Source organism: Bubalus kerabau, chromosome 15 (genome assembly GCF_029407905.1).
Source record: "Bubalus kerabau isolate K-KA32 ecotype Philippines breed swamp buffalo chromosome 15, PCC_UOA_SB_1v2, whole genome shotgun sequence".
Taxonomy (NCBI): Eukaryota; Metazoa; Chordata; class Mammalia; order Artiodactyla; family Bovidae; genus Bubalus; species Bubalus kerabau.
Window position 1 is genome coordinate 48,558,451 of NC_073638.1, and position 21,656 is coordinate 48,580,106.

At 38.7% G+C, this 21,656-nt stretch overlaps 2 protein-coding genes across 2 annotated transcripts; both read left to right on the forward strand.

The window, feature by feature from the left end:
• Nucleotides 1–8,751: 8,751 nt before the first annotated feature.
• On the forward strand, nucleotides 8,752–10,081 carry LOC129629074 (hemoglobin fetal subunit beta). The gene is made up of 3 exons (XM_055548860.1): nucleotides 8,752–8,909; nucleotides 9,038–9,260; nucleotides 9,840–10,081. The coding sequence occupies exons 1-3, from the start codon at nucleotides 8,824–8,826 to the stop codon at nucleotides 9,966–9,968; spliced, it is 438 nt and encodes a 145-aa protein (XP_055404835.1). The 5' UTR covers nucleotides 8,752–8,823; the 3' UTR covers nucleotides 9,969–10,081.
• A 10,243-nt stretch (nucleotides 10,082–20,324) lies between these two features.
• Nucleotides 20,325–21,278, forward strand: LOC129628857 (olfactory receptor 51V1). Its single transcript, XM_055548422.1, has one exon. The coding sequence runs from the start codon at nucleotides 20,334–20,336 to the stop codon at nucleotides 21,276–21,278; it is 945 nt and encodes a 314-aa protein (XP_055404397.1). The 5' UTR covers nucleotides 20,325–20,333.
• The last annotated feature ends 378 nt before the right edge of the window (nucleotides 21,279–21,656 follow it).

Consider the following 21,656-nt stretch of genomic DNA (forward strand, 5'->3'; position numbering starts at 1 on the left):
TAATCATTAGTGGACTTTCCTGATGGCTCAGAAGGTAAAGCCTCTGTCTACAATGCAAGAGACCTGGGTTTGATCCCTGGGTTGGGAAGATTCCCTGAAGAAGGAAATGGCAACCCACTCCAGTATTCTTGCCTTGAAAATCCTGTGGATGGAGGAGCTTGGTGCAGGCTACTGTCCATGGTGTTGCAAAGAGTCGGGCATGACTGAGCGACTTCACTTTCACTTTCTTTCATTAGTACAAAGTTTAAAGAAAAACATATTCTTGAGCAAGATGAATTGTTTTGTTGTTTAATCATTTAGTTCAGTTCAGTTCAGTCGCTCAGTCATGTCCGACTCTTTGTGACCCCATGAATCACAGCATGCCAGGCCTCCTTGTCCATCACCATCTACCAGAGTTCACTCAAACTCACGTCCATCGAGTCAGTGATGCCATCCAGCCATCTCATCCTCTGTCATCCCCTTTTCCTCCTGCCCTCAATCCCTCCCAGCATCAGGGTCTTTTCCAACTCTTCACATGAGGTGGCCAAAGTACTGGAGTTTCAGTTTTAGCATCATTCCTTCCAAAGAACACCCAGGGCTGATCTCCTTTAGAATGGACTGGTTGGATCTCCCTGCAGTCCAAGGGACTCGCAAGAGTCTTCTCCAACACCACAGTTCAAAAGCATCAATTCTTCGGTGCTCAGCTTTCTTCACAGTCCAACTCTCACATCCATACATGACCACTGGAAAAACCATAGCCTTGACTGGATGGACCTTTGTAGGCAAAGTAATGTCTCTGCTTTTCAATATGCTATCTAGGTTGGTCATAGTTGTCTTTCCAAGGAGTAAGCATCATTTAATCATTAGCTCTGGGCTTAAAGAAAGTTAATCTTCAGACTGTTGTCAAAACAACTCAAAGTTTAAGAAAAAATTTCTTATATGACTAAGACAATGTAATGTAGAAAAAAATAGTTTGTCCTTTTCTCCTCCTCGAGAGGTCCAGATCCCTTGTGGCCCTGGACTCCTTATCAATCTACCTAAGAGTTGACTCTTTCAACTGGAAGATCCTATTTCCCTGAATTCTTCTATTGTTTAACAATTCAAAAAATTTAAAGTCATTTTTGAGTTACAATATTGTTTCTGTGGATTTTATGTTCTGGTTTTTTAGGCCACAAGGCATGTCAGATCTTAGCTCCCTGAACAGAAATAGAACTCTCACCCCCTGCATTAGACCAAGCCTTAAACATTAGACTGTCATGGAAGTCCCAGTATTTCCCCAGATTTTATCTTCTGAACTTGGCGAAATAATGTCCACCCTCAATGATATGACTTCTTCCTAATAAAGAACTTTCAGCTCAATTTCCTGATTCATTTTACTCATTTTTTTTTTTTTTTCTTTCCACTAAGAATATGGGAAAGTCCCTGAGGGTCTACAGATAGAAAGCCTTTGAGTCTTATACAGAGAGAACAAGCGAAATGAGAAAAGTAAGGGGACCACACAGTCAATAACGGATGACATTCCTATCTCAAAGCATAAGAACTACAAGAAGGTTTAAAATATAGTGAAGATACTAGCATTACAGGGGCTCATGGGAAACTTCAAATTTAGACAGGAACTTCAGGATAACACTCTGATCCATATCCACTAAGTATCAAGAAATAATGTGGTCAGAGACATAATGATTGCTCAAGAAACTGTTATTAATGTTTCCTTTTTTCCTACTTCCCTTGCCTGCATGTTTTAGGCAACAATGCTATGTTAAATAAGGTGTTCCCATTGTTATGTATAATCTCCCTCTTTCACTTGCCCCAAAACACCTCCAAAATTAACCCCAACCTCCCATTTCAGGTAAAGCTTAGTGCTCACATAATACTTGCTTGAATCTTTTGACCTTGGCATCAGTGAAATTTCCAGTATTGCCTAAGGAAATTCTTCCAAACCCTCCCACTCCAAACTTTTCACATTTCTTCCTGTCTAGCATACTTCCTGTCTAGCACACCCTGTGTGCTGTATAAGTGTTTCTGCCTTTTGTACTATCCTACATGATTACCATGTCTTATATAGCAGATCCTCCATAGACAGTAAGTATATGTTTACTAAGTGTAGTAATCAATGAATGAACAATTATTTCTTGTCCCAAAACTCCTGAGAGTAGAAGACAATCTGAAAAATATGTTATTGCATAGTGTTTCTTTGGTGTTAGTGCTACAATATACAATGAGGAAGCACACAGGAAAGTAAATCACTGATTAGATATTTGCTTTCTGATTATAGGCAGTACTTTTAAAAAAACTTTTAACTATTTAATATGGAGTATATCCAATTAAAACAGTTGTGATAGTTTCAAGTGCACAGCAAAGTGACTAAACCATTTATATACATGTTTCCGTTCTTCCTCAAATTCCCTCGCATCCAGGCTGGCACGTATCATTGATTGACTTTCCTGTGCTATTCAGTAAGACCTTGTTGGTTATCCATTTTAAAGATAGCAGTGTGTACTTGTCCATCCCAAACTCCCTAACTAACTATCCCTTGTGAAATTATTTTTGTCATATGTAAAATTGGAAGGACTTCAGGAACCTTCTAACTTGCATGCATTTCTTTAAATCTATATCATGCTCCTGTTGATTAAATTTAGACTTGACTACCTAAAAAAGAACATGTTGCTTCCTTCTATAAAATGTACATTCAGAATAATTTTATCTTACTGCAAGGTTATAGACAGTGCATTAAAATTTACTGTTTCACCACTGTATTTTGAACTGTCTGAAGGCAAATGAGCTTTTAAATATTTATTTGTTTCTTCTCATGTTTTTATACATAGTAGGCAATGAGAATCTTTTACACCCCAACACTATGTTTAATAACCACAGGGTAACATCCCAGAATCAGAGACATCTCAGGAAAATCTTAGCAAGTTTCCTTTCACACTCCTGAGCACAGAAGAGTCATCATAAGAATTAGACATTTTCAAAAGATTTTAAAGAGGGTAAGAGAGACTGTGTGTTTCACAATTTGGAATGAGAAAGCAAAGTATCCTTCTTCCTTCTAAATGTTCATAAAAAAATGAAAGAATATCTGAAGAACTTACTGTACTCTCTTTTGTTCCTTCACCTTTGGAACTGGCCAATGAATCTAGATAAGAAGTTGGGACTGAAAATCCCAATGTTGGAGGATTCAAGAGAACATCATTGGGGCAGGATCTGGATGAAGTTCAAACAGTTGCTGTATTGTTGGTGTTGGTTTCTCTGTTAGGAGTGAGGGAGTCAAAGGATGGAAAGAGACTTGGCAGCTTGTTATATGTTTTCATTCCTTGTTAAAGCGGAACTTTTGTAAAAGTCTAAAAGTAAAATTAATTCCTTAATATTTCATTTTATTTGATAATTTGCCCAATAGTTACTTCTAGTTCCATCCTATCATGTTGCTTCATAGATCATGTTCAGTATGTGTTAATGCAGATGATATATATATAGAAGAAAGAAAGATAGAAAGAGACCAGAGGCAAGGAGAGAAGGACAAAGACAGGGAGGCAGACACAGAGAATCAAATACAGAGAAAGGGGGAGGGGGGAGGGGGAAGGAGAGGAGAGAGAGAGAGAAGTAAGTAATGTTGTGCATTGATTTCCATAATCATTTTAAAATCAGCCAGTTGAATGTCATGGGAATTTAGAATGCTATTCTAGATTTTCCATCTCTTAAGTCTCAGAGCAGTGCTCTGAAAGCTGGCTTTGGGAGTTAATGCCTTATATATTTGTCAAGACTGACCAGTCTGAAGCCACCATTCTGCCTTTCCAGATATACAGCTTCAAATTTGACTTGAGAAAGACTGCCCCTTTGTTACTGATAAATCAATATTATAGCCCACTTTTGAGGTAAATAAAAGCTAATTCTGAATGAATTAAAACCTGAGGCCAGTGGAGGAAATATTAATATGCAATTGATAAACTGAGACATGTTCTGTCCTGTAATAATTAGGATATATTTTATCAAAGTTATTACTATATTGACTTTACTGTTTTTAGAGAAAAAAAAATATGACCTTTTAAAACATGAGTTAAATCGTACCATTTCTAAACTATTCTGTTTATGACCTCTGTTTCTATGAGTTCTGCTCTTCAAGAAGAATTTACTTCATTTCATTTTTTGTTTTATTTTATTCTGCTTTATTTTTGAAACAATGCTAAAACTGAGGTAACTAAGATATTGTACATCTGGGGAAGAAGAGTAAATGATAAGCACTTTATCTTGTAATAAACTTTAATGGAAAATAATCAAATAAATAGCTACTTTACCCAGAAAAATACAGATGGGTTTGGTGAAATATTCTACTTGGATAATTAAAAATTGAACATCAAAGCATGTACAAAAGAATTCTAGTTCAGTGAAATTTTTGAACCAAATGATGAAACCACACATCTCTGGATGAATCTCATGATTCTCTTGAAGAAAGTCAATATTCACCCACTTAATAATACTCAGATTAGGCCCATCCTGGTATAGAACATTAGGAATTAGGTCACCTTGCCAGACTGCAATAAAGGGGAAAAACAAATAAAACAACAAAAAACTGTCTATTTCTCTCTCTGTGGACTTGTATGAGTTTGTGCTTGTGTGTGTGTGTTCAGTGCTCAGTGGGGCTGGAATCAAAGTAGAGCAGACATGCTGTGGATCCCTTTACAGAGTACAAGAAAGCTCATGATGGTGAAGATGGTAGTGGGCCTAAGAAGCATTCCTAAACCTTTTTAGTGGTGATCTGGATTTGCACTTTAGGCTCTGAACATAACCCTATTTATATAACTATTCACGCTTCCTTTTTTTTTTGCCTGAACTTTTGATTGTCTTATAACAACTTGAAGCCTTATCCCTGCAGAGTTATGGTAATAGAAAGAAAAACCTGTTTCACTCTTTAATCATACCAAGTAGACTGAAGCGACTTAGGCAGTAGCAGCAGTAGCAATGGTGAAAGAGATCAACTCTTGCCCTGAAACTTGCATGATGGTGGCTGCAGCAGTCAGGACAAAAGAGGGGCTCATAGACCATTCATGGCAAAGAAAGACAAAAAAGAAGACACAGTAGAATTATTTGTAAATATATATATGTGTGTGTGTGTGTGTGTGTGTATACACACACATATATATATATACTGTACTACTACTCAGGTATAAAAAAGTGAAAGGTTGTTGTTGAATCACGCGAATACACCGGGATTCTTGGCCCCCGGAGGAGAAGAATTCAATCCAGGGCCAGAGACAAGGCTTGATCACTCAGAGCTTTTGTGTAATAAAGTTTTATTAAAGTATAAAGGAGATAGAGAAAGCTTCTGACATAGGCATCAGAAGGGGGCAGAAAGAGTACCCCCCTGCTAGTCTTCAGCTGGATGTTATATAGTCACTAGCAGTCTGTTAATGAAAGAAAGGAATGTCTTAAAATTCAGAATGGCACCAGGCCCCTCGCCCATAAGATGCATTTTGGGATAATCTTGGCACCAAATGGTTTATCCTGGGCCATAAAATGATTAACTTGAATCTTAAAAAAGGGCAGACCACCATAGAAATAGTTTCATTTACATAGATTAGGGGAACAATATCTGAGTATAACATACTGGTTTGTCAAGTAGGTTCTGGGCCAAGAGGCTGAACCGACTTGGAGACAGAGTTTGGGGTAAAGGCATAGTACATTAGCATAGCTTAAGAGAAACATTTCCATAAGAAAAAGGCATTGGTTATCTCTAGGCTCAAGAATAGCTAACTTCAGGCGAAACCAGGTGTCATTATGGCAACACAGTATTTTAAGAGAAACCTCCCTTTAAATTTGTGTAGAGAAGGAAAAAAATATTGCTAGTTTATTTCCTCCTGCCGCTTAAGAGAGATAAAAATGTCTGACACTTGCAGGCTATTTCCTCCATTTGGAGACCCCTGGCCTTCCTGCCTGTTACCCCCTCATTTTCATCGACTCCAGTCCCCAGGTCCTGGTCTACAAAGACTGTGAAAAGTTTGTCCTTTCTTCCTCTTTGAGAATTCCAGACCCCTCTCTCCTTGGGGACCCCTAGATTTCCTATCAACCTGCCTAGGAAATGACTCTCAAAAGAATGAAATTTTGCCAGTTGCAACAACTTGGATGAACCTGTAGGATATTATGCTTGGTGAAATATCAGACAAAGAAAGACAAAATCCTGTTTATTGTGACTTATATGCGGAACATAAAAAGCAAAACAAACAAATTAATATAACAAAGCAGAAATAAAGTCACAGATATAGAGAACAAACTACTGGTTACCCATGGGGAGAGAGGAGAGGGGAGCGTCAGGATAGGGGTAGGGGATTAAAAGATACAAATTACCATGTACAAAATAGATTAACAACAAGGATATATTGTACAGAACAGAAAAGATAGTCAATAATTTATTGTAACTTTAAATGGTGCATAGTCCTTAAAAATACTGAATCACTATGTTGTATGCCTGAAACTAATATAATATTATAGATCAAATATTTAAAAATAATTAATTCAAATCAAATGAATTAGGGAAATCATCTCTGAAAACAGAAAAGGATAGGGGAAGTCTTTAAGTACATGCTAATTTCTATCAGTCAAGACAGCAAAATTGTAGCCCTGACAATTTGGCTCCTTTACAAGAAAATATAGAAATAGACTGTACTATTATTTAGTAAGTTCTGTGAGTTTTCCATAACACAGAGTTCCTGAAAAGATATGTCCAAAGTTTTCCAGAAGAAGTCCTTTAACTCACATATGCCTGACCTCTGATATCAGAGATGTAAAACAGGTCTTTTAAAGAGTACAAATATAAAACAATGATAAAGCTAATGGAGATTTCAGTTTAATCAATTGAAACTCAAAACTCAAGGTCAAATCAAATGTAGATTTTTGTTTTTAACATTTAAAGTATTTGAAAGATTTCTTTTCCCAGAAGTCAACATGTGGAAATTTTTTGCTAGGTATAGATCAATAGTTAGAGCTTCTTTCTTTGAAGGTTGGAGAAAAGAGTGAATATAAATTGAAAATTAAACTCTATATTTTTTCCCCTATAATCTTGTGGGCATATAATCCTACCCTAACTTCCAGAGAGCCAGGTAAGAGCCAACACTTTTCTACATGTCTGAAAATATCAGAATGAATTTGTTCACAAGAACTTGAATAGCAATGGGCCAGATCAAAGGGGTGAGGAATCTTCATTTACCTAGCAATGATGGAAAAAATATTTTGGAGGATGGAATAATTAAAACTGGACATTTATGAATTTCTTTGTAACAACTAGAAATGCAGAAGTCCTTTCCTTCTAGTTCCCCTGAAAATATATTAGTTGGAGTTACAGAGACATAGAGCTGAAAGAATGAGAGATTTTTTAAAAACGTGTTTTGCCGGTGATGGCAAAGGTGAGAGAAAGGTGATTCTAGACATCAAGTTGTATGAATCAGGAGAAGGTTCTAAGGTGAGAGAAGGGAAGTAAATACATATGCTCCTATCCTTACTGAAAGGAAGTGGAAATTCAAGAAGGGAAGATGCAGAAAGTAGAGATGATAGAAAGTAGGGGACACTCAGGGAACTCTGAGATCTAATGCTGAGCTCAGAAATGCTTGCTGCTTTTGCTTTTTCATTGAATCTTCTAGTAGTAAGAAGCAGACCTCTACACTTCAGAAGTTCTTCTTCCCTAAGAAGGTAAGAGGATTTATTACATGGGTTGGAGGAGGTGCAAAGAGAGAAGAAATATTTGAAAAGCTGTAGATAAAGAAGGATACATTTTAGTAAAAGAAGGTATAAACAAAGTATATAGAGAAAACAGAATTAAAGATGAACTGAAATAGAAGAAATTTTTATGCACACAGTACTCTTAGAGGAGTAAAACCAAATAATCTGGTTTTCTTAGGAGAAAACCAAGTAATCTGATTCAAACTGGAATGTCTTTCCACAATTTTATCCCTCCTTTTAAATCACAGAGAAGCTTTTCTGTTCTTGAAGACACTTTCCCAGGTCAGTTTATGAGGAAACAATTTATATGCCTCGATTTAGTCTTTGAACACATTGCCACTCTCAGGGTTATTGAAACTTTGAGGGTTTGATTGACTTTTTACTTCTTTGTATTTCTTACTACATGGAGAGGTCTCTATGTTTTCATCTATGGATTAATGGAGTAGCTATTTCATAGGAATTCTTGATCCATACTTATTCTATTTTTCTATCATTATTTATTTGTTCATAAATTAAATTAAAAAAATTGATTAAGTAGTTAAGCAAATGAATATTTGTTTTCATACCAGAACGATTTAATCCCAAACAAGCAAACAAAAGAGATGCGCATTTAGAACAGGGGCAGAGGTTGTATCCAGGCTGTACTTGTAATTCTTTTGCATATTCTGAAGGCACAGGAGATGATCCATCCACATCGTCTTAAGCTGAATCATAGTAGACAAATCCTTTCCACTTTCTGGAGCCCGAATTCTTCATTTGTATAATAAGAAAATTGAGGAGGTGGTTTCCAAGAGGTTACTTTGTTGTGATTCTAAAATCTCTACAAGCAAACTTGCTAAGGAAGATGATTTTAGTAGCAGTTTGTATTGCTGGAATGATTGAGACCTAGAGATGCCCAGAAAGAGGGCTGAAGGTCTAAAGTCAGTGCCAGGAAGACTAAGGAGAGGTATGACTGTCATCATTCAAGCCTCACCCTGTGGAACCACACCTTGGCCTGAGCCAATCTGCTCACAGGGAGGTCAGGAGGCAGAGAGGTCAGGAGGCAGGGCTAAGCATAAAAGGAAGAGCTGGGCCAGCTGCTGCTTACACTTGCTTCTGACACAACCGTGTTCACTAGCAACTACACAAACAGACACCATGCTGAGCGCTGAGGAGAAGGCTGCCGTCACCTCCCTATTTGCCAAGGTGAAAGTGGATGAAGTTGGTGGTGAGGCCCTGGGCAGGTAGGTATCCCGCTTACAAGGCAGGTTTAAGGAGAGTGAAATGCACCTGGGAGTGTGAGGACAGAGCCGTCCCTGAGATTCTGAAAGCTGCTGACTTCCTCTGACCTTGTGCTGTTTTCTCCCCTTAGGCTGCTGGTTGTCTACCCCTGGACTCAGAGGTTCTTTGACTCCTTTGGGGACTTGTCCTCTGCTGATGCCATTTTGGGAAACCCTAAGGTGAAGGCCCATGGCAAGAAGGTGCTAGACTCCTTCAGTGAGGGCCTGAAGCAACTTGATGACCTCAAGGGTGCCTTTGCTTCGCTGAGTGAGCTGCACTGTGATAAGCTGCACGTGGATCCTGAGAACTTCAGGGTAAGTTTATGGAATCCTCAATATTCTCTTTTTATGTTCAAGCTTGTGTCATGGGAAGAGGGCTGACTGGCAGGACGTAGTTTAGAATGGAGAAGATGTATTCTGGTTAAAGTGCTAAGGACTCCTCAGAACCGTTTAGATTCTTTTAACTTCTTTGCTCACAATAATCATTTCTTCTGATTCATTCTTGTTCTCTGTTGTCTGCAATGTCTTCTCTTTTTAATTATACTCTTTGAGTGTTCAATTTGAAAAAAAGATTTCTTCATCTACTTTAAAAATGATATCTAATATTTTCCCTTTATCTGTTCCTTTCAAGGGATAAAATGTCATATTGCTTTTTGAAGTGATTCAAAATAATAAAAATGATAACAAGTTCTGGATTAAGATAGAAAGAGAGAAACATTTCTAAATATAAATTCAGCCTGCTATGGGTAGCTTCACATCAGCAGTAGCATCTATACTTCAGTCATCTTTGTGCTAATACCCTAGGGGCACAGCTTGGGATGAATCTGAAATACTCTGAATCTAACCTGGGTGCCTGCACTAACCCTGCCCTTGCTTAATGTCTTTTCCACGCAGCTCCTGGGCAACGTGCTGGTGGTTGTGCTGGCTCGCCGCTTCGGCAGTGAATTCTCCCCGGAGCTGCAGGCCAGCTTTCAGAAGGTGGTGACTGGTGTGGCCAATGCCCTGGCCCACAGATATCACTAAGCTCCCCTTCCTGATTTCCAGGAAAGGTCTTTTCATCCTCAGAGCCCAAAAACTGAATATGGAAAAATTATGAAGCATTGTGTGCATCTTGCCTCTGCCTAATAAAGACATTTATTTTCATTGCACTGGTGTATTTAAATTATTTCACTGTCTCTTACTCAGATGGGCACACGGGAGGGCAAAGCACTGAAGACATAAAGAAATGAAGGGCTAAGTTGAGACTTTGAGAAAATATATCAGTATCTTGGACCCCATGACAAGAGTGGTTGTAAACAGCTGATGTTATTAGAAAACCGGCTCTGCTCCTTAGTCTTACTTTGCTTTAAAGAATTCAAGTTGCAGTTTAATTTGTGAATTAGATCATTGCTAAGTTTTATTAAAATAAATTATGTTATTTAGCCTTTTTTGTAAATGCCTTCTCTCTCTTTAATTGTCCAGAACCTCATTTAAATCCATTAGGTTTTTCTGCCTAAGGACACCACTGTTTAAAATTTTCTTTAGGCACTTTACTGTCCCATTGCTCTTTCTCCCCTGACTTCTTTTTATCCTTGTTTTCTCTGCCATCTTATAAAGATCTGCCTGAAGGACCAAACCTTCTGTCCTGGATTCTGGAAATGACATGAATTTTGAGTAATCCTTGTTCCCTCTTGCATCCTAATTCTGAATCTCAGTTCAGTTCAGTTCAGTGACTCAGTTGTGTATGATTCTTTGCGATCCCATGGACTTCAGGGGGAGGTAGTTTTGCTCTCACTTTGCTTGTATTATAATATTGTGATAAATATTGGATTGATGAGAATGTAAAAAGGGACTTTTGTGGCTTGATAGTCACTCCTGTCTTGCAATCCTTTCATGGGATTCCACTAAACAGAATTCCATTCTCCCCAGGATGCTTTAGCATCTACATCACGGAAGCGACTAGAGGTCTGCCGTCTTTATCCAGTCTCTGATGGCTTCTCTGCCTTTGTAGTCATTAGCATAGTGTTACCAGAAGCAACATATGCCAATTTAATCCTCTCCTTCAATAACCGCTTATCCGGATACTTGATTCTGGAAATGGTGTATGAATTTTTAGTAATCCTTGTTTCCTCTTGCATCCTAATTCTGAATCTCTGTTCAGTTCAGTCCAGTGGCTCAGTTGTGTACAATTCTTTGCAACCCCATGGACTGCAGCATGCCAGGCTTCCCTGTCCATCACCAACTCCTGGAGCTTGCTCAAATTCATGTCCATTGAGTTGGTGATGCCATTCAACCATCTCATCCTCTGTCATCCCCTTCTCTTGCCTTCAATCTTTCCCAGCATCAGGGTCTTTTCCAATGAGTCAGTTCTTCACATTACGTGGCCAAAGTATTGAAGCTTCAGCTTCAACATCAGTCCTTCCAATGAATATTCAGGGCTGATATTCTTCAGGTTTGATTGGTTTGATCTCCTTGCAGTCCAAGGGACTCTCAAGAGTCTTCTCCAACATCACAGTTCAAAAGCATCAATTCTTCAGCGGTCACCTTTCTTCATTGTCCAACTCTCACATCCACACATGACTACTGGAAAAACCATAGCCTTGACTAGATGGACATTTGTTGATAAAGTAGTGTCTCTGCTTTTTAATATGCTGTCTAGATTTGTCATAACTTTTCTTCCAAGAAGCAAGCATCTTTGAATTTCATGGCTGCAGTCACCATCTTCAGTGACTTTGGAGCCCCCCAAAATAAAGTCTCTCACTGTTTCCATTGCTTCTCCATATATTTGCCATCAGATGATGGGACCAGATGCCATGGTCTTAGTTTTTTGAATGCTGACTTTTAAGCCAGCTCTTTCACTCTCCTCTTTCACTTTCACCAAGAGGCTCTTTAGCTCCTCTTTGCTTTCTTCCATAAGGGGGGTGACACCTGCATATCTGAGCTTATTGATATTTCTCCCGGCAATCTGGATTCCAGCTTGTGCTTCATCCAGCCCGACATTTTGCATAATGTAGTTGACATAGAAGTTAAATAAGCAGGGTCACAATACACAGCCTTGACTCATTCCTTTCCCTATTCTGAATCTAGCTGGGGAGGTTCTAAAAGTAACACATCTAACAAGTGACTGTAAATGAATATACAAGGCTTTTATGAGATCTGAGGATGAAGCCCTTGGTATGAAATGGTGGCATAGATAAGTAGTATAGACAATTGTCCAGAAGACAAGAAGACAAAAGTCAGAAAAGAAAAGGAGGTCAAGTCACTGATGAATAATGTGTTTGTGCATTCTGAGAATTTCAGGTAAACAGGAAAGATAACTGAAGCAAAACTGCCTGAGATAGAATAAAATAGATTATAAATTTTGGTGAACACAGTGGAGCATATTCTTAAAGTTAAAAATTCACAGACGAGAGGATACAATTCAGCCATTACTCACAAGATGTTTGCACAGCCAATTGACAAGTAAAGTAAGATAGTTTAACAGTTTAGAACATCATTTTGAAATCAGACAGCCAGGATTGAAAAAACATTACTACTTATTAGCTCTGACCTTGTGAAAAATCTGCTGTCAATTTGGTATATAAACATGTCGTCTTTAAGTTTGCAGGAAAATGAAAAAAAAATAAAAGTCTCAACACAATTCCATACTTTGACCTTTAACAAAAGTTAATGTCAGGTGAGAATTTACAAAGAGTAAGTTGACTCATTTAACATCTCTTCCTAAATGCAGAAGATCTCAGGTTGGGGTGGCAATGTTGAAGAGTTGGGAATTTGGGGGCCTTTTTTTTTTTTTTTTAATGGATCTTAACAACAGGCAACCATGCTAGCAGCATCTATGTCCAGAAGAAAGTTGAATTACTATGTATGTCTGGAATCAACAAATTAAAGAAAAGTTTCTTATTTTTAAGACAAATGTTTTAGGGGGTCAAATCAGAGATGAAAATGTGATGGTAGGAAGCAGCTTGAGAACAGTCCAGTTGAAATAACACAGGGCACAACAAAGAGACAAAGATATCAAATAATATAAAAATGTCAATCAGTTGGCTGATGCATAGATCATCAAATGCCCTCATATTTTGCTGTTGCTGAGTATTTTCAAGGACGGCTAACAAGAGCATGGATGCTCATTTATGTTAAGTCTAATGAGATCATACAAATCCTGATGGGAACTTCTCAAACACCCAGATGACCACCCTGCAACATAATTTTTTATTATGCTGTCTAAGAAATGGATAGTCATTTTTCAATATTCATTCATTATAAGAATATTATTTATAGATATCTTATAGAATACATAGTAAGTAAAATAATATGCTGTGCTTAGTCACTCAGTCAGGCCCGAATCTTTGTTCCCATGGACTGTGGCACCTCTGTCCATGGCGATTCTCCGGGCAAGAATACTGGAGTGGGTTGCCATGTCCTTCTGCAGGGGATCTTCCCAACCCAGGAATAGAACCGAGTCTCCTGGATTACAGGTGGATTCTTTACCAGTGGAAGTACCATAAATATATGTAAAAATACATATATGTATGTAAACATACATATGTACAGATATGTAAACATACATAAAGATAGTACATAATAAAGGAGAACATTCAAGAAATGAAAAGTTATAGTCATTCATGTAAACTGTGATTTTAAGACTATTCTAGATTTGTGGCAAATAAGCTGTCTCTGATGCAAATGTATTTACAACCCCTGAACATCTAGTTCTCTAGACTAGGCTTGTAAAGGGTTCTTATCTTTTCAGTCTTTTCAAAACTCTTAAATACTTGACCTGACCTATATTTACTCAATTCGGAACAAATCTGCCTTATGCATTTTATTCATCTTTGAGGCTTCCCTGGTGGCTCAGATGGCAAAGAATCCACCTGCAAAGTGGGAGACCTGGGTTCGATCCCTGGAAAAGACATGGGAAGAGCCCCTGGAGTTGAGCATGGTAATCCAGTACAATATTCTTGCCTGGAGAATCCCCATGGACAGAGAAGCCTGGCGGGCTATAGTCCATGGGGGTCACAAAGAGTTTGACAGGACTGACCTACTAAGCACATTATGCATCTTTGAAGAAAGGGAAAATTTCACAGCCTGCTTCTGCCCCCTGCTGGCATCATGTGAAGAATCATCTCTTTGAGAGAGACACTATCATGAATTTTTCCAGGCAGGTCCAGTGTGGGTGCCATTAAATAATTATGATGAAGTACGAACAAAAATCTGGATTGTCCTGGAATACAGAGTTGTTCTTATTCAGTGTAATTATAAAGACACTGACTTTTAGACTTAACACTCTCCCTCTGTGCCTTTGGCTTTCCAGGTGGCGCAAGTGGTAAAGAATCCTTCTGCCAATGCAGGAGATGCAAGGACCTAGGTTCCATCTCTGGGTTGGGAAGATCCCCTGGGGTAGGAAATGGCAATCCACTTAAATATTCTGGCCTGGAAAATCCCATCGACAGAGGAGCCTGGCAGGCTACAGTCCATGGGGTCGCAAAAAGTCAGATACAACTGAGCCACTAACACTTCTTATGCCTTTAGGTTAAGCAAGGATTGTTGGTCATTACCTATTCAAAGTAATCACATAGGGAATCATTTCCAAAGGACAGAAAAAAAGTACCATAAGTGTCTGAACATATAAGTCAGTTTAAACTGTAGAATATAAGAAAAGACTGCCCTGAAAAAAGGTTTCTGTTTAATCAGTCCCAGATATGCTTCCAAATCAGCATTCCAGACAAAGTGCACAGAGGAAGACTATGATCCTATCGTTACATTGGATGGAAACTCACCTATGCTTGTCCTCTCCAGTTGTTTATTTTATGTCAGACAGTATTCTGGTTGCCCAAAATTCAGAAAGAAGTATTCTGCACCCTGACTTTGTGGTGGAAACATAACACAGCATGATGTTTGGGTAAATAATGGGTCTTTTTTTTCCTTCTTGGTACAGGTGAAGCATCTGACATCTCTGAATACTTTCCCCGTGGAATCTTCATTTATCATTCTCATCAACACTGTACTTTCCTGGCTACCATCCTACAACTCAAACAGAATTAAAAAAAAAAATTCCAACATTTATTACTCTTCTGTTGCTGTAATGTTGATATTCTCTTTGGCAGTACCATTAACATTCATGGCTTCTCTGAAGAAGCTTGAAGGAGAGTATGTTCTTTCAGTGCAGGCCTACATTCACAGAATAGTTGCATCTTTTGGCATCAATCCCAGATCAGATCAGATCTGGTCTGTCGCTCAGTCATGTCCAACTCTTTGCGACCCCATGACTTGCAGCACGCCAGGCCTCCCTGTCCATCACCAACTCCGGGAGTTCACTCAGACTCACGTCCATCGAGTCAGTGATGCCATCCAGCCATCTCATCCTCTGTCGTCCCCTTCTCCTCTTGCCCCCAGTCCCTCCCAGTATCAGAGTCTTTTCCAATGAGTCAACTCTTTGCATGAGGTGGCCAAAGTACTGGAGTTTCAGCTTTAGCATCATTCCTTCCAAAGAAATCCCAGGGCTGATCTCCTTCAGAATGGACTAGTTGGATCTCCTTGCAGTCCAAGGGACCCTCAAGAGTCTTCTCCAACACCACAGTTCAAAAGCATCAATTCTTCGGCACTCAGCCTTCTTCACAGTCCAACTCTCACCTCCATACATGAACACAGGAAAAACCATAGCCGTGACTAGACGAAATTTTGTTGGCAAAGTAATGTCTCTGCTTTTGAATATGCAATCTAGGTTGGTCATAACTTTCCTTCCAAGGAGTAAGCGCCTTTTAATTTCATGGCTGCAGTCACCATCTGTAGTGATTTTGGAGCCCAGAAAAATAAAGTCTGCCACTGTTTCCACTGTTTCCCCATCTATTTCCCATGAAGTGATGGGACTGGATGCCATGATCTTCATTTTCTGAATGTTGAGCTTTAAGCCAACTTTTTCACTCTCCACTTTCACTTTCATCAAGAGGCTTTTTAGTTCCTCTTCACTTTCTGCCATAAGGGTGGTGTCATCTGCATATCTGAGGTTATTGATTTTTCTCCCAGCAATCTTGATTCTGGCTTGTGTTTCTTCCAGCCCAGAATTTCTCATGATGTACTCTGCATAGAAGTTAAATAAACAGGGTGACAATATACAGCCTTGACAAACTCCTTTTCCTATTTGGAACCAGTCTGTTGTCCCATGTCCAGTTCTAACTGTTGCTTCCTGATCTGCATACAACTTTCTCAAGAGGCAGATCAGGTGGTCTGGTATGCCCATCTCTTTCAGAATTTTCCACACTTTATTGTGATCCACAAAGTCAAAGACTTTGGCATAGTCAATAAAGCAGAAATAGATGCTTTTCTGGAACTCTCTTGCTTTTTCCATGACCCAGCGGATGTTGGCAATTTGATCTCTGGTTCCTCTGCCTTTTCTAAAACCAGCTTGAACATCAGGAAGTTCACGGTTCACATATTGCTGAAGCCTGGCTTGGAGACTTTTGAGCATTACTTTACTAGCATGTGCGATGAGTGCAATTGGGCGGTAGTTTCTTTGGCATTGCCTTTCTTTGGGATTGGAATGAAAACTGACCTTTTCCAGTCCTATGGCCACTATTGAGTTTTCCAAATGAGCTGGCATATTGAGTGCAGCACTTTCACAGCATCATCTTTCAGGATTTGGAATAGCTCAACTGGAATTCCATCACTTCCACTAGCTTTGTTCGTAGTGATGCTTTCTAAGGCCCACTTGACTTCACATTCCAGGATGTCTGGCTCTAGGTCAGTGATCACACCATCGTGATTATCTGGGTTGTGAAGTTTTTTTTTGTACAGTTCTTCTGTGTAATCTTGCCATTTCTTCTTAATATCTTCTGCTTCTGTTAGGTCCATACCATTTCTGTCCTTTATCGAGCCCATCTTTGCATGAAATGTTCCCTTGGTATCTCTGATTTTCTTGAAGATATCCCTAGTCTTTCCCATTCTGTTGTTTTCCTCTATTTCTTTGCATTGACCGCTGAAAAAGGCTTTCTTATCTCTTCTTGCTATTCTTTGGAACTCTGCATTCAAATGTTTATATCTTTCCTTTTCTCCTTTGCTTTTCACTTCTCTTCTTTTCACAGCTATTTGTAAGGCCTCCCCAGACAGCCATTTTGCTTTTTTGCATTTCTTTTCCATGGGAATGGTCTTGATCCCTGTGTCCTGTACAATGTCATGAACCTCATTCCATAGCTCATCAGGCACTCTATCTATCAGATCTAGGCCCTTAAATCTATTTCTCACTTCCACTGTATAATCATAAGGGATTTGATTTAGGTCACACCTGAAAGGTCTAGTGGTTTTCCCTACTTTCATCAATTTCAGTCCCAGGGTAGAGCCTATATGTCTGGATCACACTGGGCACAATAGGAATCATACTCAAATTTTGTGTTTTATGAGTAAGATCAACAAGAATTTCTAGGATGGCATCTGTTTTATATATCATATAAATCTTACATATGATGACCCAAGATTTAAAATGTGTGGCCAACAGGGATCAGATATGAGTACCTTAAGATATGAGTGCTTAGGTCTCATGGCAACTATTTGCAAACTTGTCTTGTTCTTAATACCTCTGTAAGGTGCAGCTCTTATTTCATAGATGAAATTCATTAATAAAATATTTGTTTGATAAATGATCACTCTATTCTAAATCTCATTTTATATAGCAGTGAGCAGGAGGAAAACAAAACAAAACAAAACACGCATAACTCCTGGTCTTCTAGAACTTCCAGTAGATCTAAAGGACAATCAGCATATAGCAAATAGTATAAATATCAAGCAGGATATTGCAATGAGAGTGACTTCTTTGAGAAAATAGAACCAATAATGACAGGGTTACAAAAATCACCCTAAAGAAGCAACATTGAACTGAAGCCTGAATGATTAAAGGAGATTTTGCACAAAAAACTGGAATTAAATAATTCTAAACAGATAAAAGATCAAGGTCAAAGATACTGAGACAGGAATACTCTTAATTTGCTTTGAGGAAGAGAAAGATGCCTAGAGATTAGGGAGTGAAGCCAACAATGGTCCTTGATGTAGAAGTAGATGTGGATAGGCCAGGTCATGTAAAGTTTTCTGATCATGATACCATGATAAATAACTTGCATTTTATTTTAAGAGCATAAAAATCCACCAGAATATTTTTTTTAAACAAAGGCTTATGCTATCTAGTAGAGTTTTGTAGAAAAGCAGTCTGGCTCCTTTGCTTTTTTAGAGACAAGTGCAAAAACAATTAAGCTGGCTAGCAAATTATTACAATAACCACGGAAATTGTTATGAACCAAGATACTGGGAATATACAGGTCTACTGCTGAAAAGTGAGCAGGTTCAGGGTATGTTTTAGGGTAGAAATGATAGAAACTGATAAAGGATTTGATGGAGAGGGGAAGAATAGCAAGAATGGTTCTAGAATTTTTGTAAACAATTGTGTGGTTGGTGGAGTCATTTTGTGATATTCGGAGGAAATAAGGAGATAATTATTTAGGGGGAAGATGAAGTACTTAATTGCCATAATTATAATTTTTAGATTAAATACCGAAGTGGAGATATCAAGGAGACAATTATATCCATGAGTTTAAAATCACAGAAGGGGTGAAAACTTAGCCTTGTAAATTTCAGGCTACTATAGTGAGTAAAAACTGACACTCTTTTCACTTTCAGGAAACTTACAGTTTACTGTGTAACAGAAACCTTAGTGAAATAAGTCATCTAATGTATATCAAAATATAAATTGAATGAGTTACATAAAGATGAATGTATGTTATAAAAATAATAGGTACTTGGAGAAAATCTGTCCAAGTTAAGGGGCTTCCTGAAAAGTGATGTTTCAGATGAAGAGGAAAAATGCAAGACTGTTTGAAAAAGAGAATAAAGAGGTTGGGGAGAAGATGGAGAATCACATCTTGGCAGAGAGAACATCAAGAGAAAAATCTTGTGAAAAAAAAGCAGTGGTGGTTTTGAAAAATAAATGTGTTCAAAGAAAGTCCAGGCACTCAATGAAGAAAATGTACTAAAAATAGTGAACTATCTAATATTGAGAGGGGCTTGCTTGTGCTTATGCCTAGTTGCTCAGTCTTGTACAACTCTTTACGATCTTTTGGACTGTAGCCCACCAGGCTCCTACATCCATGGGATTTTTCAGGCAAGAATACTGGAGTGGGTTGCCATTTCCTTCTCCAGTGGATCTTCCTAATCCAGGGACTGAACCCACATCTCCTGTATTTCCTGAACTGCAGGTGGATTCTTTACCCATTGAGCTGTGGGGGAAGCTCAGAACAAGAAATAAAAATGGATAGGCTCCTAAAAGAAGCTGCCTGATGAGATTGGTATGATAAAGATGAAGGATAGGCTATAAATGGAAGCCAGAATCCGAAGCTACTTTAACATGTTGGAATAATCAACGTGTTTCATAATCAAATATGAAAGTCAATATAAAGTTTTAAGCACCTGCCTAAATGATACGAGCCATTAAATCTTTGTAATGACTTCCAGGGCCAGAATTCAAGTCAGGATAATAATGTGAAAAACAAGCCAATCAATTCTGCTGCAAAGAGGCCTTTAGATTTAGTTTTTCAACATTGGCTTTCTGATCTTTGGAACAGCAGTTTCTAAGGAAGAGAAAATAATTGCTCATCCTTTCAATAGTGCCTATTAAATGATTACTTAGCCAACTAATGACATGAATGAATAGTGGGTGGAGAACTCTGGGTTAATGTCAGAGGCAAAGTGTCTTCAACCTGAGTCTCCAAGTCACAGGAGCACACATGGGTTGAACATCCCAGAGGGTAAGAACTCCCATGGGAAATCACTTGCCACAGGTTTCATGCATAAATATTCCTCTTGGCTTATCACTAAGGATGTAAAACTAATTTCTGGCTATGTCATTTAGAGTGGGAGAAAATAGAAGCATTTCCACTCAGTAATATTTGGAGGAAAATATGCTTGGAAATAACACAAATGGAAAAATATGGGTGCAGAGTGACTACTTTATAGTACTCTTCATTCTAAATGCTTTATGAGTTGGAAGGAGAAAACTAAGAATTCTTTCGAGAATCTTCTCTCTCAATTTTATAGGTATACCATCTCACCAGCATCCCTGGGAAAATGTCCCAGAAAACATATCCTTCTGAAAATTAGTTTCCTGCTCCAGTCTGTTCATCGTTACAGGTGTCTTCTAAGGTCCGCCAGTGGATGAATAACGACACTTAAGTGACGTCAGGAGAGCACCATTCTCTTCCAGCCGACAGATAAATATGCCTCTAAAGGACAGAGTTGCTTGACCACATTATGTAAAGTTAGTTAACTTTTAGCATAATTTTTTTTACTTAGAAATTCTACCTCATCTGAAATTGGAGCATTCTCTTTGAAAAATACTTTCTTGCTGCGTCGAAAAATTATCTCAGATCCAGAATGATAGCTTTAGTAAGCCCCAGCACTAATTCCTCCTCTTTCCTTCTCACTGGATTTTCTGGTCTGGAGCAGCAATATCCCTGGATCTCTGTTCCCTTCTCCACCATTTATGCTGTTGTTCTTTTGGGTAACTGCCTGGTGCTGTATGTAATCTGGACTGAACCTAGCCTGCATCAACCCATGTTCTACTTCCTGGCCATGCTGGCTATCGCTGATTTGTGCATGGGACTGTCCACAGTGAACACAGTGCTAGGGATCCTGTTGGGGTTGATTCAAGAGATCAGCCTGGATTCCTGCATTACCCAGGCCTATTTCATCCATGGTCTGTCCTTAATGGAATCCTCTGTTCTCCTAACTATGGCCTTTGACCGGTACATTGCAATTTGCAATCCACTGCGTTATTCCTCTATCCTGACTAATTCCAGAATTATCAAAATCGGATTCACCATTTTAGGTAGGAGTTTCTTCTTTATTACACCCCCTATTATCTGTTTGAAGTACTTCCACTACTGCCGTCCCCACATCCTCTCTCACTCATTCTGCCTGCACCAAGACCTTATCCGCCTAGCCTGCTCAGACATTCGATTCAATAGCTACTATGCCCTGATGCTGGTTATTTGCACACTATTGTTGGATGCTGTACTTATCCTCTTCTCCTATGTCCTGATTCTTAAGTCAGTTCTGGCAATTGCCTCTCGGGAGGAACGGCATAAGTCATTTCAGACGTGCATCTCCCACGTTTGTGCTGTCCTCGTGTTCTACATTCCTATCATTAGCCTTACAATGGTGCACCGATTTGGCAAGCATCTCTCCCCAGTGGTCCATGTCCTTATGGGCAACATCTACATCCTTTTTCCACCTCTGATGAACCCTATCATCTACAGTGTCAAGATCCAGCAGATTCGTAGCAGAATGCTCAAACTCTTTTCTCTAAAAATATGTTGAGATATTACAGTGTTCAAAATAGCAACAATAAGAATAAACAAGCAAATATCAGTACAAAAATACACTTTGTTGGAATTAAGACTTTAGCCCTGAACCCATGATCCTTGATTTTAAAACACACTTTAAATGTAGATAATCACCTCAAACAAGTTCCAGCCTAGCCTATGTCTTGGAAGTCAGCTGTTTTTAGGGATGGAGGTAGGAAATTCTATCTGAAGCATTCCATGGATTTCTTCTAAATTTGTGTAAACAAGACAGACATAGGTAATGCCATAATTGTGACCATATTAAAAAATGTATAAACCTATTCAACATGCCCAGAATGGCTTTTTGAGCACTTTTTTGCATGGAAACAAAGTCAGATTCAAATACTTGGTC